General features: G+C 42.7%; 2 protein-coding genes and 1 pseudogene across 6 annotated transcripts in view; 2 read left to right on the forward strand and 1 right to left on the reverse strand.

The window, feature by feature from the left end:
• Nucleotides 1–8,571: 8,571 nt before the first annotated feature.
• LOC116870099 (histone H2A type 1-A) lies at nucleotides 8,572–8,967 on the reverse strand. The gene has a single exon (XM_032861793.1). The coding sequence runs from the start codon at nucleotides 8,965–8,967 to the stop codon at nucleotides 8,572–8,574; it is 396 nt and encodes a 131-aa protein (XP_032717684.1).
• Nucleotides 8,968–9,262: 295 nt separating this feature from the next.
• Nucleotides 9,263–19,860, forward strand: part of LOC116870028 (histone H2B type 1-A) — a 384,027-nt gene continuing 373,429 nt past the window's right edge. For 3 of the 5 annotated variants that reach the window (XM_032861727.1, XM_032861728.1, XM_032861729.1), the window contains exon 1: nucleotides 9,263–9,678. In XM_032861727.1, coding sequence (XP_032717618.1) covers nucleotides 9,285–9,668 — 384 coding nt within the window. In that variant the 5' untranslated portion in view covers nucleotides 9,263–9,284 and the 3' untranslated portion in view covers nucleotides 9,669–9,678. Of the gene's footprint in view, nucleotides 9,679–11,420; nucleotides 11,441–19,860 lie in introns of those variants that run through there. The other 2 variants (XM_032861730.1, XM_032861726.1) reach the window with 2 other exon arrangements.
• Nucleotides 15,156–16,371, forward strand: LOC116870065 (annotated as a pseudogene).

Raw genomic sequence — 19,860 nt, forward strand, 5'->3', positions numbered from 1 at the left:
TCACATGCTCTATGGACTAAGCCAGCCAGGTGCCCCCTCCCCCGCTTCTTTTCCCACTGAGGTTACTGACACAGCTGCCAAATTCCAGAAGGCCCGGCAAACACGGTTGGTGTGGCTATGGAATACAGAGGCCATAACATTTCTCTGACCAGGCTGGAGGCAGAGATGGTGAGCAAGGTCACCACACACCCTGCCCTCTGGCTGTGCCTACAAGGGGCTCAGGGCGTCAAAGTACTCACTCCCAAATAGACTGAATTATTCTAGCGTACAGGGAGGTTTGGCTCAATGCTGGGCATGCAGGAACCTGGAACTCTATAGAGGAAGGGCAGCAAATTCTCAGGGAGGTGGTAATGCCACAGGCCATCTAGGCCCCCATCTTTGAAGGGTGTGATGTGGCCACACTCACTGCAAAGAATGAAAACCAAGATTCTCCATTCTGCCCCTGGCACCTGGTACAGGATACTGATATCTGCACTGAGCCCAGTTGTGGGACAAGACAGGTATGAGGCTGGGCAATCCACTGTTAAACTGGGGGACATGGGCAGATCCTGGGAACAGGTATGTGATATAGAGAAGATATTAGGGTTTGAAGCTGATGGCTAAGAAAGAATTCTTGGGACATCTTCGGTGCAAAAAGGTGATTTTGTTAAAGCACAAGGATAGGACCCAGTGGACAAAAGAGCTGTACCAGGGTCATAAGGAGTGACCCATTATATGCTTTCAAGTTGGGAGAGGATTAAGGATAGTGTGAGTCTCTAAAGAATTTTGGAAGCAAGGTTTCCAGGACCTCCAGGGGGCTAGCCCCTGTTGGGAAATGTCATCCATTACTGTTTAATAAAACCTGAGTCATGAGACCTTTCAGATGTATATCGGTGGGCCATATGCTTGGGGATGAATGCTAACATGTATCCTGAGAGGTAGAGATAAAGGACATTTCTAAAGGAATTTTTTAAAAAAGATTTTATTTATTTATTTGAAAGAGAGAATGGGGAAGGGAAGGGGCAGAAGGAGAAGGAGACTGCCTGTTCAGCAGGGAGCCCCATGTGGGGCTCGATCCCAGGACTCTGGGACCATGACCAGAGCCAAAGGCAGATGCTTAAGTGACTGAGCCACCCAGGCACCCCTCTAAAGGAGTTTTTATCTGTTAAAGTAGGCTTATGGGATCTTGGGGAGGGGGTGCTGGGGTAGGGTTGGAGGTGTTGTCTTTCGCTCTTAGCAAAGTATTGACACTGAGGCAGTTGAGTTCTAGAGGAAGGTCACTCTGCCTGTTTCTAGGACTTGTCAGTGGGCTGTAGGTAGTAAGGAAATTGAATAATTTTTCTTCTGCCTTTGTTTCTCACATCAGTATGGGCTGTGGGAAAGACTGGAGACAGAGAAGGGACTTGAGAAGCCAATAGGCTCCTCCAATTAGCTATAAAGGTAAAGAAAAATAACCAGGAAGTAACTGTAATTTTGTTACAGAACCTGGACTGGATCCTGACGTAAGAACCAAGTGGCCCTTGGAGACGCTGGAGGATCGAAGGTTTATTTAACACTCGTGGGCTCAGAGGAGACGGTTCTCCTAAGGTCTGGGCCCTGAGCACAAGCAGGGAGTGGGATTTACACTCTTCTGCTTCCACACACTTGGTACTTTTGGTGCACGCGGGAAATGGGGTAGGAAAGAAGATCCCAGAAGGGCTTTGAGACAGGGGCTAGAATTCCCTTGCTGGTTTGGTCGGCCAGTTTATCAGGCAGATAGAGACCCCCCCCCCAGCCCCGACCGTCCCCAGCCCCTTCCTGTCCTGCTGAGGCGGAGGAAAAGACCGTCCTGTTTAAGAAAAGAAAAAGAAACAGTCCCCAGGGTGATTTAGCACACTCCGCATGGATTATACTGTCACGGGAAGGGGCCATTCCGCCTTGAGAGACCTCGAAAATGTCCCATTACCATTCTCCCTCACCCATAAACATAAAAACTTACCCCTAACCCTGTCGGGTGCACAGCCTTTGGGAAAGGATCCCGCCGAGCCCGCCGGCGATAATAAAGCTAAGTTCTCCCTGACTTCCGTGGGCCTCTTGAGTTTCCTCGGTCGCTTCAGATTTTCAGCAACCCAGAGAGTACAGTTTTGTCCTTATCAGTTTGACCTCATTACTGCCAGACCTCACCTGAAAAGACAATCTCGCAACCTATTGCTGTGTTGGTCAGCCTTCTGGAACCCTTAAACCTGAGCAGTAATTCAGCTCTGCCCTGTCTGTCCCTGCCACCCCTAGTGCCCTGCCTGGTCCAACAGAGGCCTTACAGATACAGTCCTCTTCAGGGTGAATGGTTCCCGTGCCCTGGGTTTAGGACGCAGGTCAAAATCATCTCCAGAGGGGGCCCACTGGGGGTGAACAGAGTTCCCAGGTTGTACTCACTATTCACTGGTCCCCAGAAATACACAAAGGGGGATGGCTTTGGTGGATACTGGAGCTGAATGTACTCCAAACCTCGGAAACCCTCAGAAGTTTCCTGGCCTCTCAGTGCCACTGAAGGGCAGACAGTTGTGCTCAGGAGGGTCCTTTGGACACAGAAAATTGGAGGCTCCCCCCACCACGAGAATACCAGGTTTTTAACTCTCCGATACCAGAGAACATATAGGGGATTGATAACTTACGAGGTCAAACAGAAAACCTCTATCTTTGAACTCTCCCTCTCGGTTAGGAACCAGTATGGAGGGGAAATGCTGACTAGGAACCCATAAGCCAGGCTTATAATGAATAATTATATGAATTATTATATAATTCATTATATATTATATGAATTATATGAATGAATGAATGAAAACATTATATGAATAATGTTAACTGTTCAACAATATAAATTGCCTGGGGTGGGGGGCCTGAGGGACTAGGAGACACTACCTGAGAACAGTGTTGAGTAGCTCTATTATACTCCCTGCCCACAGTACTGTCAACAGCCCAGTGCAGCCAATAAAAGAGCCAAATGGGGGAGTACTAAGAATTGAACAAGGTGGTGTCCCACCCCCTCATCCAGGCTGCTGTGCCCAACATGGCCGCCATCTTAGGTACCTTGGTCATGATCCTAGCTGTGTGCCATGATGTGCTGAACTTGGCAAATACCTTTTTCACTATACCCCTGGGCAGAGTCATTAGCCAAAGTCCCCCTTTATGTGGAAGGGGCAACCTGAGCCATTCAGGTGCTTCCCCAAGGTTACCTGAAAAGCCACAGCACATGTAATGCTTGTTGAGGTGATGTGGAAAAGCTGGAGTTCAGCATTTCCAAAAGGACTTTCATATGCTAAAGAAGACTCACAGGATCCTGGAGGCCTAGCTGTTGTCAAGCTAGAGCTGTTTTTCCCTCCAGCAAAGCATTAACTTGAAGACAGTTGGGAGTTTCCTGGAGGAATGTCACACTCTGCCTAACTCAAGTATTTGTCAATAGGCTACGAGAAGTAAAGACATTGAATTTTATCTACATTTCCTTCTTGCCTCTGTCCTCCACATCAGTGGGAAGGTAGCCAGAGACTTGTCCCTGTTTTCCCTCCCCACAAATAGTCCCATACACTGGTGACAAATGTGAACACTTACTTCTTCACAGGCCACCCTGAGGGCTTTGCTGGAACATCAGCAAGGGAGAGGATGGGCAGAGAACTCCCAGAAAACCCAGGAACCACCGTAAAGTTTCCGGGAGTCAAAAGAGTAAGGGAACAACGTGTGTTGGAGAGGATGTGGAGAAAGGGGAACCCTCTTACACTGTTGGTGGGAATGCAAGTTGGTGCAGCCACTTTGGAGAACAGTGGAGATTCCTCAAGAAATTAAAAATAGAGCTTCCCTATGACCCTGCAATTGCACTACTGGGTATTTACCCCAAAGATACAGATGTAGTGAAAAGAAGGGCCATCTGGACCCCAATGTTTATAGCAGCAATGGCCACGGTCGCCAAACTGTGGAAAGAACCAAGATGCCCTTCAATGGATGAATGGATAAAGAAGATGTGGTCCATACATACAATGGAATATTATGCCTCCATCAGAAAGGATGAATACCCAACTTTTGTAGCAACATGGATGGGACTGGAAGAGATTACGCTGAGTGAAATAAGTCAAGCAGAGAGAGTCAATTATCATATGGTTTCACTTATTTGTGGAGCATAAGAAATAACATGGAGGACATGGGGAGATGGAGGGAGAAGGGAGTTGGGGGAAATTGGAAGGGGAGATGAACCATGAGAGACTATGAACTCTAAAAAACAACCTGAGGGTTTTGAAGGGGTGGGGATTGGGAGGTTGGGGGAGCCAGGTGGTGGGTATTAAGGAGGGCACGGATTGCATGGAGCACTAGGTGTGGTGCAAAAACAAAGAATACTGTTACCCTGAAAATAAATTAAAAAAAAAAAAAAAAAAAGAGTAAGGGACTGTGCACATTGTCCCAGAAGCTGGGATTAAGATGCAAACCTATCCAACCCCTAAGAATGTGAAAGGGGCACAAGCTTTGATAGGGATTTGGGGGTTTGGGAGGACTTTTATTGCCCAGTTGGTACACTGCCTCTGTCCCTTATGCTACTTGGTTTAAAAGGGGGGGGGCACAGATGGGAGTGGGGATGAGAGCAGCAAGCCGCCCTTGAGAAGACCAAGCTACTAGTGAGCTGGTTAAAGCTCTGGGCATCTCCCAAGCAGGCTTACTGCTTGCATTAGCTGTCTCTCTGACTCCAGAAGGTATGGGCCAGTCACTGGGGCAGAGACAACAGGAAAGAGAAACCTTAGGATTTTGTTTCCAACTCTGAAAAGACGTAGGACAAAAAGCCACCAAACACGAAATGATGCCTCACCTCACTATTTAAAAAAACAGACATTCACTCAGGCTAATAATTCTAACAGCAAAGTGTCACCTGCACTTGCTTGGGCGGCACACTGGAACCACTTTGGACCACAGGACAGGGTTATTTCAAACAGATAAAGAGAAGCAGTTACTACACCACATTAGGAAAAACTGGAAAATAGACAGCCCTCCCAACACAATGATGTGTCCAACCAGATGCACTCTTTGCCGAGATCGCTGTCCTCCCTCTAATGTTGCTGGGCAGCAAGTGGACATCTAACTCAACCTGGGCCTGCTCCATTCCTCTGGGAATCTGGACCTTGGATAAGGAAGTTGGACTTTCCAAGAGGCTGAGCCTGAAACCTACAAAAGCAAGCAGCCAAGTGGGGCTCCTCTTCAAACTGCTTATGAACCTAGGTCCCGGGGGACAATCTTCTGCTTTTTGAGTGGTCGATGCAACTAGGATGACGATCCAACCAGAATTGACCTCTCATTTACATTCACATGCATCTTGATTTTTTTTTCTCCTCAGAAATTGAGTTTACCCAAAACCTCGTCTGAATACGCGATGTATTAATAAGTCCCGTGGCTTCACAACCCATTGCCATCTTTTCCTCAAGACTGGGAGGCTGTGTCTCTTATTTCCAAGTCTTTCTCTAAGTTTTCTCTCAGGTCCAAGAAAGGCTCCAGGAAGCCATTATGGCAGAAGAAGAATGGCAGGAAATGGCAGAGATGTTACGGACAGCCCTATTATACTTACTATAGAGTAGGTCTTGAAGATGGTTCACTGGCATCTGTACAGAAGCCCTGTGAATGAATGAATGTTCGTGATTTTACAGCACCTCCTCAGTGAGTCTACTCACCTGGCTCTTTACAATGGGCTCTTGGCTATCATGTACATGGAATTCCAGACGGTTCCTGCACTCTCATGCCTGGGGAGCTGGCCAGGCACACAGTGTGTAGGGCACTATTTCCTATCACCAAGTATACTGGCCACAAATGAGTTTTTTTTTTTTTTTTTTTTTTTTTTTTTTTCAGAGAGAGAAAGCTCAAGTGGGACAGGGAGAGGAGGGGAGGGGCAGAGGCAGAGGGAGAGAGCGAATCTTAAGCAGGCTCCATGCCCAGCACAAAGCCCAATGAGGGGCTCGATCTCACCACCTGGGGATGATGACCTAAGTCAAAATCCAGAGTCAGGTGCCCCTCAAATGAGTTTTTTAGAAGGACATGAGCATCCAAACCCTGGAGGCTCCTTTCAGAGCCAATTACACTGGCATGTTAAGAGCTGTATTTCACGTGTTTGATTTTAGATTTAGAACTTTTCCCTGTTTTGTTTTGTTTTGTTTTGTAAACTTGAGTTTATTGTTCTGTTCTTTTCAGTAAGTTTTCTAACAAAGTAATTTAAAAAAAAAAGATTTTATTTATTAATTTGACAGACAGAGATCTCAAGTAGGTGGAGAGTCAGGCAGAGAGAGAGAGGAGGAAGCAGGCTCCCCGCTGAGCAGAGAGCCCAGCGTGGGCCTGGATCCCAGGACCCTGGGATCATGATCTGAGCAGAAAGCAGAGGCTTTAACCCACTGAGCCACCCAGGCACCCCTAACTTAGAGTAATTTTAGATTTATAGAAAAGTTGTCAAGAGAAGAGTCCCTGCCTACTCCTCACCCAATTTCTCCTACTGTCAATATTTGTGCATTTCTTACAAGCAAGGAGCAAACACTGGTAAATCACAGTGACTTGAACTCTAAACTTTGTTTGGATTTCAATAGATTTTACCTAATTTGTTTTTCCCCTGTTCTAGGATCTAACCCAAAATACATGACATTTAGTGGTCATGTTTACTTAGCCACCTCTGGGCTACGACAGTTTGTCAGAATTTCCTTGTTTTTCATGACTTTCATAATTTTGAGGGTTTATAGTCAAATATTTTGTAAAATGTTCCTCAACTTGGATTTGTCTGATATTTTCCTCACGGTTTGATTGGAATTATGGGGTTCCTGGGAGGAAGACCAAAGATGTGAAATGCCCTTCTCAACATACCAATTTAAAGGCACATTTTCAACATGGCTCATCACTGATGCTGTGCACTGATCACCTGGCTGAGATACTGTTTGCTAGATTTCTCTACTATAAAGTCATTTTCTTTCTCCCCTGCCTTTCCATACTCTGTGCTTTGGCAAGGCTGGGGTCTTGAACGCTACCTGCTTGATGGAAGTGTATCTATTGAAATTATTTAGAATTTTTCGGTTTAGATTTTTCCCATATCCCTCATTTAGACATTTATACCATTATTCTTCCTTGATTTTAAAATTTCACGTTAAAAAATTTAATTGCTATGTTCTAGACATTATCTAATTTTGTTCAATATATCTGTACAACTTTTCAGTCTTCAAAATTTTTCCTTCCTTTTGTGCCTTCCTCAATTGCATGCCTTAATTGATATTTATGTCCATTAATTCAAGAGATGGTTAAAACTCTTTCATAACCCAATCTCCCCTAATTGACATATGTATTTTATGCTCATCTTTTAGCTTCTTATAGAACTTTATACCTTTCTTATATCTGCTTCTTTACATATCCTATGTGTAGATCTCAAGTGTCTGGAATGGCTTTTTTTTTTTTTTTTTGAAAACCAGTGAGATTCTTTTTCTTTTAGATAGACTACTGAATATTTTGTAGTTATGCATTTGACAGTCTAAGTAAATGTTCATTTGTTTTTCAATTTTTCTTGGTGTTCACAGTACAAACAAATCAACTGAAACTATTTTGTACTCAAAATTTTTGAAAAGCTAGGCCAAGATTTCTTAGTAATATCAAATAATTATGATAGACATTTTAAAAAAGATTTTATTTATTTGATAGATAGGGAGAGAGGGAACACAAGCAGGGGGAATGGGAGAGGGAGAAGCAGGCTCTCCACCTAGCAGGGATCCCCACAGGACCCTGGGATCAAGACCTAGCAGAAGGCAGATGCCTAATGACTGAGACAGCCAGGCGCCCCCTCCTGTTTGTTCTTATCCAATCATCACTTAACTATAGTCCTTAACTCAATTTTATCGTTAATGTTGCCTGTCTACAGGTGCTGGGTGGCTCAATGTGTAGAGTGTGGGACTCAATTTCGGCTCAGGTCATGATCTCAGGGTCTGGAGATCAAGCCCAGGTGGGGCTCAAGCTGAGTGTGGAGCTTGCTTGCTTGGGATTCCTGCTGTCCCACTGCCCTTCCCCCATGCTTTCTCACATGAAAGTTCTCTAAAAAGTAAGTAAAAGTCACCCGCTTACAATAGCTCAGAAACTAAGTGGTGGTTGCAAAGATAAGAGTAATTACAGTTCCTTCTCCCAATGACTCCAGTATGTGGTGACTCAACTTTGTTGTCTGGGGTGCCTGGGTGGTGACTCAGTCGGTTAGGTAGACTCTTGATTTCTGCTCAGGTCATGATTAGGGTCCTGAGATTAAAGTTGCCAGGGGGATCTACACGGAGCATGGAAACTGCTTCAGATTCGCTCCTTCTCAAAAAAATCTTCCTTGCTGACCCAACCACTTACAGGAAGGCTTGTTGATCCTTAACAGCTTTAAAACTCAGAAGAACCGTTAGCAGAACCAAAGGTCTGGTGTGTGGGGATTTTTTACCAGGATTCATGGCACATGTATGTACGTGTATGTAGACAACTCACATACATGGCAGTTTATGCACAGCCTTCACTGATCATTTGAGTGGCTCTGAAAAGAGCCTTTGGTTTTTCTTTACCAAACGTTCAGGTTACTCACTAGGATTCATGACTTAACTATTTGCTCTGGACTTTGTGGTGGTGGCTCTCGGTCTTCTTGGGCAGCAGCACAGCCTGGATGTTGGGCAGGACACCACCCTGCGCGATGGTCACACCGCCCAGAAGCTTGTTGAGCTCCTCGTCGTTGCGGATGGCCAACTGTAAATGGCGCGGGATGATGCGCGTCTTCTTGTTGTCCCGAGACGCATTGCCTGCCAGCTCTAGAATCTCTGCAGTGAGGTATTCCAGCACGGCCGCCAGGTACACGGGTGCACCAGCCCCAGTGCGCTCTGCATAGTTGCCCTTTCGGAGCAGACGGTGGATTCGGCCCACTGGGAACTGGAGGCCTGCTCTAGATGACCTGGATTTGGCCTTAGCGCATGCCTTGCCACCCTGGTTCCCACTTCCAGACATAACTGAGTGCACTGCAGCAAACCAACCGCTAGAAATCCTACTGGGCCTATTTATAGTCTGACAGTAGGTTGTGATTTGCTGTCTGATTGGCTGACAGCTATCTAGCCAATCAGAAAGCCTCGCCAGAATCACCTCATTTACATTCACGCCACTGCCCACTAACCAATCAGACGGTGTCTGCTCAACGCGTCACTTCAGAGCTGTGCCTATAAATACTGCTCTCGCCAGCCTCCAGTGCTTTTCGCTTACTTGGTGCTTACTGGAGCCGTTAGAGCTGTAACTGGAGAGCTGTAACGCTATAGAGCTGTACACTCATCATGCCTGAGCTGACTTCAAAGGGCACGACCATTTCCAAGAAGGGCTTCAAAAAAGCTGTAACTAAAACTCAGAAGAAAGAAGGAAAGAAGCGCAAGAGATGCCGCAAAGAGAGCTATTCCATTTACATTTACAAGGTGCTGAAGCAGGTGCACCCCGACACCGGCATCTCTTCAAAAGCCATGAGCATCATGAATTCCTTTGTTACGGACATCTTCGAGCGCATCGCGGGCGAGGCGTCCCGCCTGGCGCACTACAACAAGCGCTCGACCATCACGTCCAGGGAGATCCAGACGGCCGTGCGCCTGCTGCTGCCCGGGGAGCTGGCCAAGCACGCCGTGTCCGAGGGCACCAAGGCCGTCACCAAGTACACCAGCTCCAAGTGAACTAGCCCAAGTAAGCGTCCTCCCCTAAATAACCCAAAGGCTCTTTTCAGAGCCACTTAAATTTCCTGGAGAAGGGCTGTGGGCTCTCCGCTGACCGGGCACAGTCCCTATATTGTGGCAAGCTGAGAATTAAAAAATTTGTTTAGAAAACCGGTGAAAGTAGGTGCTAGTTCTACTTGAACAGTGACTTGTTCAGTTTAGGACCAAATAGTGCTGTAAAAAGAAAAACCTGCAACTGAAGTTGCCTGAGTACTGTCCCCAGTGGTGCCAAGATTCACATTACATGCTAGGGTTACTGGTATTTTCCATGGGAGCCCTGAGTATGTCAATAGAAGAAATTCTCTAGTGCAAGTTCTGAGAAGCAGACTGGGATGTTGAGGAAGACCGGCTCACAAGGGTGCAGCAAGGGTTTTTTTTTTGTTTGTTTTGCTTTGTTTTGTTTTAGGATAGCACAGCAGAGCAGGAGGAGAGGGCCAAGGAGAGCTGGAAATGGGGCTGGTTCCCAAGACCTTGATATCATGACCTGAGCTGAAGGGAGGTGCTTTAACTGAGCCACTCAGGTGGCCCTGTAGCAGGCCTTTGTCCAAAAATCTTCCCCAGTAGAAGCCAAGGGCCTGAAGCTGTGGAGAGCTCTTGGGACCCTAGGGAATTCTGGAGAATATTAATGGTATTTTGCTTCCTGTTTACCGCTGTGCATGAAATAATTGGTCCTATAGACTACTCTAGCTGCCCTCAAGTTGCAGAGTTTGAGGTGCTATCTCTTGGTTCAAGGTCTTCTATGTTAGACGTTCACAGAGGGCATGTTGACACTGAAATGTGTATATGATAGCATATGAGGTTTTCAGATTAGAACTCACTAACCTGGCTAGTCATAATCAGCTGGTAAGCAGTAACTCTAACTGAATCATTTTTACATTGATTTTCTACACCAATGATCACTTGCTCTGTCGTATGATTGATCATTAAATGGTGTCTGTGTCCTGGGGCGCCTGGGTGGCTCAGTGGGTTGAGCCTCTGCCTTCGGCTCAGGTCATGATCCCAGGGTCCTGGGATAGAGCCCTGCATCAGGCTCTCTGTTTGGCGGGGAGCCTGCTTCCCCCTCTCTCTGCCTACTTGTGATCTCTCTCTGTCAAATAAATAGAATCTTAAAAAAAAATAAATGGTGTCTGTGTCCTGTATCACTGCATCATCTGGACTCTTCTCAGAGAAGCAGACCAGGTACTAAAATCCATACGCGATTGAATTCAATGATCTTAAAAGGGAGGGATCAAATTACTTCCAGCAGACCTGTGATTTAGCTGGAATCCTCAATTTGACTTAAAGCACTTTTTTAAACGATTTAGAAGTGTATATATGTTTTCTTCTCACTAAATAAACTTTAGTGCCACCCGACAGTGCCAAGCCTGACACAGCTTTTACCTCAGATTATGTTTTGGTTGCAAATAGCAGGAAGTACCAAATGAATGAGCTGATAGAGTAAGTAATGTCACTAATCAGGATGTCCAAAGGTAAAGAAATTGCAGGAGTGGGATGATCGAAGTCCTGATTTCATCGCCAGGACAGCCTCAGCAATTCTCCACACCCTGACTTCACCGTCATGCTGGCTACAGGCCCAAGTGTTCATGCAGACAGGTGAAGTAGAAGCAGGAAGAAATAGTCTATTTCATTGGGTCTCTGACTGAGAGCAAGAAAAGCCTTCCCTGAGCATTTCCTTGTCCCTTTTCCTTTTTTTTTTTTTTTTTTTTTTGAGAGAGAGAGAGAGGAATGCAGAGGGAGAGGGAGAGAGAATCTCAAGCTGACTCCCAGCTCACCAGAGAACTAACATGGTTCTCACAACCCTGGGACCATGTCCTGATCCCAACCCTGGGATCATGACCTGAGCTGAAGTCAAAAGTCAGATGCTTAACTGACTGAGCCACCCAGACACCCCACCTTCTCTCTTTTCTAAACCTGAGTCTAGTACCAAACACCGCTTGAGCCATTCACCTACAGGGAATGGGACCATGTGCCTGCTATGGGCAAATCAATTTCCTTCATATAAATTTGTCATATTTTTTATTAAGTATAATTCTGGATATTTTCATTCTGCTCTTATTATAAATGGTGTATTTCCCTATTCAAATCTTCTATCATTTAATTGTTCTATGTGAAGGTATTGATACTTGTGCATCATTTTTATATCCTATTATACTTTACTTAATTGACTTAAATTCTTGTTGGCTTTCTGGTAAATTCTGTTGGGTTTTACACTTTTGTGATAATATCTGAAAATAAACATTTTACTGCCTTTTAATTAGCTTGCTTCTAATTTCTTTCTTCTGATTTCAATGGCTCACAGCCTTCATAATGATGTTAAATAGAAATGAAGAGAGTAGGCATTCCATTTTTTTTCTTCACTTTGCCGAAGAACCTTTTGCACTATTCTTCATTAGATATATTTCATCATAATGAGAAATAATTCTTCTTTGTCTACTTTACTGAGAACTCTAAGAATGGATATTGAGTTTTAGAAAATGCTTTTTCAGCATCACTGGGGATGCTTCTTTAGACATATTATGATGAGTTATTTTAATAAACTCCCTAATACTGAGTTATCCTTGCAGTTCTGCATAAAACCCCGCTTGAGCATCATGTTGTTCACTTACTTCCAGTTGCCAATATATCACCTACAATTTATGCTTCAATATTATAAATTAGATAATCTCTATTTTCCTTTTTTGTGTGTAATGGTGTTCAGCTTTTGGTATAAATTTTTATTCAGTAAATAAAAATAATATGGAAGATAATGCTCTTTTTCTTTAAAGATTTATTTGAGAGAGAGAACGTGTGGGCACATGTGCACGGACACACACAAGTGGGGGTTGAGGGAAGGGGAGATGGAGAGAGAGAATCCCAAACTCCCACTGAATGTGTGGCTCAATCCCACAACCCTGAGATCATGACCTGAACCAAAACCAAGAGTCCTATGCTCAATGGACTGAGCCACCCAGGCGCCCCTAGAAAATAACTGTCTTTTTAATACTCTGAAACTGAATACACTGGAATTCTGTTTTCTTGAAAACTCTGGTAAAATTCCCTTTTCAAAACAATGGGTACTTGGTGTCTCTTTTACAGTTGACAGTTCTTTGACCATTTTCCCTATTCTTTTATGAACCTATTCTGCTTAGATTTGCTAATAATTTGTAATACGTTTTGGTAAAATATATTTTACAAGAAAATCATTTAAAGATATCCTCTTAGAGACAAGCAAGTTGGTCTCTAATGATTTTCTCTCCACCGTGTGTGTAAATACAAGTCCTTTATTATCCCTAATTTTGTGTTTGTGTTTTCTCATTTTTTACAAACCCCATCAGTTACTGGCTAATCTTTCATTTTTTAAATGTATTCATTTATTATTTCTTTACCTTTACATTTATTATTTTACTGTAATGAAAAATTTAAAAACAGTTTGGCCATTTCTCTTTCTCCTAAGTACTTTTTCCAGGTTTTTCATTATTTAACCTTTTGCCTTCCACTGACTCACTTTATTTTTATTTTTTCCTTGCTTCTTTAGTGGGGTGCTTACTTCATAGAGAAAATTTTCACACTGCACAGTTTTGATATAAATGAATTTCAGTTATGACAGTTCAGTTAAATAACACCAATTGTCCAACAACACAGTATGAATTTCAGTAGTGAGTAGATGCATAAATTACAAGCTTCAGCACTGGATCTTTAGTTCATATAAGTCACTGCACAGAAAACAAATGCACATTGTTTTCTATCATGTGACTGATCATGTCACTTATTTTATTTATATATTTTTAAAAAGATTTTATTTATTTGTCAGAGAGAGAGAGAGAGAGAGCACAAGCAGAGGGAGTGGCAGGCAGAGGGAGAAGCAGGCTCCCCCGAGCAAGGAGCCCGATGCTGGACTCTGTCCCAGGACCCCGGGACCGTGACCTGAGCCAAAGGCAGACGTTTAACCAACTCAGCCACCCACGTGTCCCATATCACTTATTTTAAAATGTGTTGGTTTCTGGACACTGCATACGTTACTCAGTTTATGTACAAATAGGAAGTGTGTACTTTTAGTTGCCACTTTGTCTCCCAGTGATAAATGTATATGACAAGAATTGCTCATCAAAAGAGGGATTTGGCCATCAAGATGAAAGTATAAGAAAAAAAAGAAAAATAATTATCCTGGAAGTGGAATTCAAACTGAATATAAAAGGAGTTCTAGAAGAAACAGCTGGCAGTGGGACTGCTGGCGCTATCGAGAGACTAGCTACACGACCAGAGGAACTCAGGGAAGGTGAACTCATGGACACAAATCGGAGTGTGTTTGTGTTGAAAAGGATGAAGATGTTCTAGAGAAAGTGGCTCCGGCAAAACACTTCACAGTACAGGAATTCTCAAAGATATTTCGCAACATTGAAAAGACAAAGAATAAAATGGTGGAAGCTGACACGAATTTAGAAAGAGCCTGACCCTTCCCCAAGGTGTAGAAAAGAGGCTCAGTGTGCCCTAAGTTATATGATGAAGAGAAGGCAAGCATGTCCAACTATTTTCACGAAGCTTTTAAAAAAGGAATGACACTTTAATTATTTAATGGTTTTAATATTTTAAAGCACAATGTCCTACATATTTTTTTTCACTTCCCTCTATAATCGTAACAGACAGTTAAGGGAACTTTTAAATATCTGGATAAAAATGTAGAAATTATTTAGTAATCATGATTTTTCCCACTGATTATTAAGATTGCTTTGCATCATTATTTTAAGATTTTATACTACCTGAAGAACTGCCTGTATTTATGCTTTCTGATTAATGTAGGCAGTTAAACTATCTTTTTTTCCTCTAAGCCATGCTCCCCTTCATTCCCACAGGTTCTGTAAATATTCTGAATTCTCAGTGATATGTAAGAGTTCCTGAAAGATATGAATTTCTTCATTCTCCACTAGGAACCTGGAAATGTTTATTATTAGAAAAGCAAAACCGTTGGTCAAACTGTCTTTCCTTAGATCGGACTTGCATGCCAAGAACCCAGTTTTAGGGACCTTGGTAGCACAAAGGAGGATGGAAAGGGTTTGTGACCCCCAAAGACTTTTTTAATGTCAGACAGGTTAAGAGCAAAGCTTTAGTCCAAAACCATCCACAGGAAAGCAGTGAAAACACAGGGGTTCTTGTTATTGTTTCAGGTTTTTAAAATGTGCTTTAAGAAGGGTGCTGTCTGCCTGTTGCCGGCACCTCAGTCCCTGAGTAACAGAGGACAGGCATGATGGAATTTTCTGAGGAAAGGGTCACAGCAGAGCTATGGCTCTGTTTTAAATACAGTGAGGTTGGGGTTGGGAAGTGGGGAGAGCAGATCCTGAAGGTGTACCCCTCCCTAAGCCCCTCTAGCTGTTTACTCCAACCCGACATCACCAGCAATGACTACCTGTTGGGATTGGCTCTGGAAGCAGGGAAGGTCTTCCCTCTCTCTCCCTAATTCTAGGCTTTGGTGTTATGCCACAGAGCAGAAAACATAAGGAGTACCAAGAAGGTGAGGGCTGGAAAAAGGACAGAGCACCCAAGCCTGTTGAGAGATCCGGATGCTGCCACTGCCCTCAAGCTACCATAATTTCTCTGAACCCAGAACAGGAGCAAGACCTCTGCTGGTGCAACCATCAAAGGAGAAAAGGGGTGTCCATCCGAGATGGGACCTTGACGTGTGTGTGGCAAGGGAAACCCTCCTGGGGAGTGGGGCCACAACGAGCCAGACCAACGTAAGTCCTCACTCTACTGCCCCGGCAGGCCTGCATTGCTCTTCCTTGAGTGGACGGCCATTCAGAGAAAGTGGCCATTTTGTTGTTACTCTTTGTGTTCCAAAAAAGATTTTAAAATTGTGTTTCTTTTTCCTCTGGTCTTCAAATATTTGCTCAATGAATGAATGTGTGTGTGTAAAAGGACAAGACCGAGAAGGTGCTTACTCTTCTTGTGTTTCCTTTCTCGTAGAGTGAGGTAGACATAAACACAAGGTCTCAATTAGTTATGAATGAGGGAGATAATTAGGTGCCCCCAAAAGGCTTTCTGGGGTCTATAATTTAGTCTAAATTACTTAAATCCAGCTTTTCCTCCAGTGACCAGGAAGACAGTAGACGTTCAGAGTGAGCATGCCTACTCACAACAGCCAAAAATCTTTCAAACTAAGAAGGTCCTTCTTGGAGAAAATGGCAAGGAGAAGCTCCCATGATACTATAAGAACATCGGTCTGGGTTTCAAGGTGCCTAAGGAGGCCACTGAGGCTGCCTACATTGACAAAAAATGCCCCTTTACCAGCAATGTCGCCATCTGAGGGTGGATTGTGTTTGGCATGGTGACCAAGATGAAGATGGAGAGGACCATTAGTTATCCAGCAAGACTGCCGCCACCACATCTGAAAGCACAGCTACTCAGAGAAACACCATAAGAACATGTCCTATACCTGCCCTCCTGCTTTACAAATGCCCAGATCAGGAACATTATCACAGTGGACAAGTGCCAGCCCCTGAGTCAGACCACATACTTTACCATGCTCAAGGTCATCAAGTCCACTGGCACCAAGAAACAATCTAGAGGTTCTGAGACTGGATGCCTGCCAACGCCAGACAAAACAGAGTTATTTTCCCCATTCATCAGTGAGTTCATCAATCAATCAATCAATCAATCAATCAATCACTTCAGCCCAGATAGAATGATGTAAATTTTGTGTGCATCAATGTTAAGCTAAACCTTAGGACCAATTTGTTATTTTGTGATGTGTAATGGGTTCAGTTTTGTTCTGTTAAAGGATATATACAAGTCTTAACCCCTCATACCTATGAATGTGACCTTGTTTGGAAATAGGGTATCATTAAGTGGTAATTAAGAATCTTGAGATGAGATCATTCTGGATTTAAGGTACCCTTATAAGAGAAAAGAGGAGGACATCGCAGACATAGAGATGCAGAATGGAGGGCCATGTGAAGCCTGAGGTGGGCAGAAGGAGTAGGAGTGTCTTAAGCAGACTCCACGCTGAATGTGGAGACTGACATGGGGCTTGATCTCAGGACCCCAGATTATGACCTGAGCAAATACCAACAGTTGGATGCTTAACCGACTCCACCACCCAGGTGCCCCCAAATAGGAGCTTTAATAATAAAATAATGCCAGATTGAAACAGTTTTCAAAATATTTTTAAAATGCTTGATACAGTAATATTTTAATATTTATATTAATATTTAATAATTATATTTAATAGTGCTTTTTAATTTGCACTTGAAATAGCAAATAACAATTATAATATTTTGAGGTTCTCATGGGTATTAATATTTTGAGAGATCTGTAACTATGGTTAAGAGCTAGGAATATGGCTGTGATTTCCAATGGCAACAAAGCCACAGGTATGGCTAATGTGACTGGTCTGTTTGCTATGTAGTATTCATAACTGAAAAGAATGCTAAATTTCAGTTAATGGTTAGTGAAAACAAAAATTTTTCTCATCTAAGATTACTCTGCCAACTGAGTGGAGAATGGATTTTATGGAAACAAGATTAAGAACAGTGAGGCTAGCTAGGAACAGTAATTTAGGTGTGAGATAGATGACAGGGCCTAGACAAAAATGGCAGCAGTGGAGATGGGGAAAAGTAGCCAGATAACAAAAATATACAGGAAATAAAATTGATATATCTTGTAGATAGATTGAAGTGGAGACTGAACAAAAGAACTAACAAGGAAAAAATATCACATATCTGGCTTGGACAACCACGTGAATGGGATGGCACCATGGATACCATGAACCATAAAACTGAAAACTCTGTCAAGAGAGACTGCAAACCCTTGTGGAGAGAATTTTGAGGTGGCTGTTAATGTCAGAATGGCAATGTTGAGAAAGCAGTTGAATTTACTGGTTTGGAATTCAAGGGGAGCCCTAGACGGCAGATATAAATCTGTGAGTCTGCCATAGCTGTTTAGAGCAAGGGGTGTGGTTTAGGCTACACAGAGTGAGTTTAATGTCCAATATGGTAGTCACTAGCCATACGTGGTTACTGAGCACTTGAAATATTGCAAGTCTGAACTAAGACATGCTCTAAGTGTAAAATACACATTGGATTTCATAGATCTAATTCTTTAAAATGCAAATTATCATAATTTTATCTTTATTACATGTTGAAATTATACATTTTTGGTATATTGGATTAACTAAAATAGTTGATTAAACATAATTTCACTAATTTCTTTTTTCTACTTTAAATGTGGCTGCTGGAAAGTTTAAAGTGACATATATGGCCAATGTTTGTGGCTTGCATCATATTTCTGGGCATTTTTGAAATTAAAAATGTATGCTCTGCTAAAGACCCTGGGTAAGAGAATGAAAAGACAGACCACAGATGGAGAAAATATTTGCAAATCATCTATATGATAAATGACTTGTACCTAGAATATATTTTAAGAAATGCCTGAAACTCAACAGTAAGAAAATCAACCCAATTAAAGAATAGGCAAAAGATCTGGACAGACATCTCACCAAAAAGATCTACGGATGGCAAATAAGCATTTCAAAAGATCCTCAACATAACTGTTATTAGGGAAATGCAAATTAAAACAATGAGCTATTACACAAACCTATTATTAGAATGGCTAAATCCAAAACATGACATTGCCAAATGCTGATGAGGGTTTGGAACAACAAGAATTGTCATTCAGTCCCTGCTTGTGAGAATGCTGAGTGGCACAGCCGCTTTGGAAGACAGTTTAACAGTTCCTTATAAAGCAAAACATACAGCCCAGCAATTGTGCTCCTGGTCTTACCCAACTGTTTCAAAAGTTATGTCAACATAAAACCTGCGCACAAATACTTACAACTTTACTTACAATGGCTAAAAAGTGGAAGCAACGAGATCCCTTGAAATATGTAAATGGAATTCAAGGAGCGCCCTAGACGGCAGATAGAGATCTGTGAGTCTACCATAGATTTTTAGACCAAGCACAGTTGGTCTATCCACACAATAGAGTTATTCAGTGATAAAAAGGATCAAGATAGTAATCCACATAACAAAAATGGATAAATCTTAAATACATGCTGCTAAGGGAAAGAACCAGCCCGAAAATCAAAACTTCTCAATTCCAGAGTTGATCAGGATTTGGGAGCTGTGCAGACACCTGCTGTTTTATAAGGTCTTATTAGGGCAGCTGGGACCCCTGAATGGAGATGATGCCCCCTTCCCATACAATGTGGCACAGATGTTCCATCTATCACCTCCTTCAGGGACTCCTGGCTAAGGGATTCAGAGGTTCTTCAAGGGCATGTGACACTATTATCTTATGAATTCTTACTATACATATTCAACTAAACGGCATTTCAGTTTGTTTTTATTTTTATTTCTTGTAAAGAAGATGTATATACATTAAATCTTTCTAGAAAAAGAAGAAACTAGAAATTAAGAGTTGAACTGAGGATTCTAGCTGAACCACAGGTTTCTGGGAAGTAGTCATAATAATTTGATTCCTTCTTTTTTTTTTTTGGTCAATTTCCATGGCCTTTTTCACTGATTTTTTAAAATGCTTGTGGGCTCTCTCAGAAGAGTCCAGATAATTATGACAGATTAGATCTTGTACCTAAAGTCCTCTGCCGTGATTACTGGGCATCCTATTTTGATAAATTCTGTATGACCCGATTTGGAACACTGTGGTATTTGAGCCCAGTAATACATGGTACAAACACAATTTAATGATCCAATCACAATATAAAAAACAAGTGGCCCTATTATAACTTGTAATAAATGATGCAAAAAAGAGTGAATTCATTAATGTTACTCGTTTGCCAGTTGATTGGAGTTAGCCAATTATCGGGCTCCAGTGTGAATTAGTTGGCATGGCAAAATGTCCACATTCCTGTCAACCTGCTCTTGATATATAGCCCAGTTTAGAAACCACAATACATGTTTGGATAAAATCAGACCAAGAAATTCTGGGCTTTGGGCCTCAAATATCAGCAGCTTATGGGCAGCTAGCCTGACCCAAAGAATTTTTTCACACATCACAGCCAATGTACAGAGGAAGCAAAACAGCTGTAACTAATGCTCCCATACTAGACAGTCTTAAGGTCTCTAGTCTGTCCACAGCTCCAAGCTTTCACTGTTATCTGATACAAAGTACTTAAAACTAATATTTTTTAGAGAAAGGGAAGCCATATTCCTTATGGCTCTCATGG

This window comes from Lontra canadensis, unplaced genomic scaffold (assembly GCF_010015895.1).
Source record: "Lontra canadensis isolate GAN:19392208 unplaced genomic scaffold, GSC_riverotter_1.0 scaffold21, whole genome shotgun sequence".
NCBI classification, from domain to species: domain Eukaryota; kingdom Metazoa; phylum Chordata; class Mammalia; order Carnivora; family Mustelidae; genus Lontra; species Lontra canadensis.

What these genes read in the sequence shown, in the direction of transcription:
- LOC116870099 (XM_032861793.1), bottom strand. Translation starts at nt 8,967, where the DNA reads ATGTCTGGAAGTGGGAACCAGGGTGGCAAGGCATGCGCTAAGGCCAAA.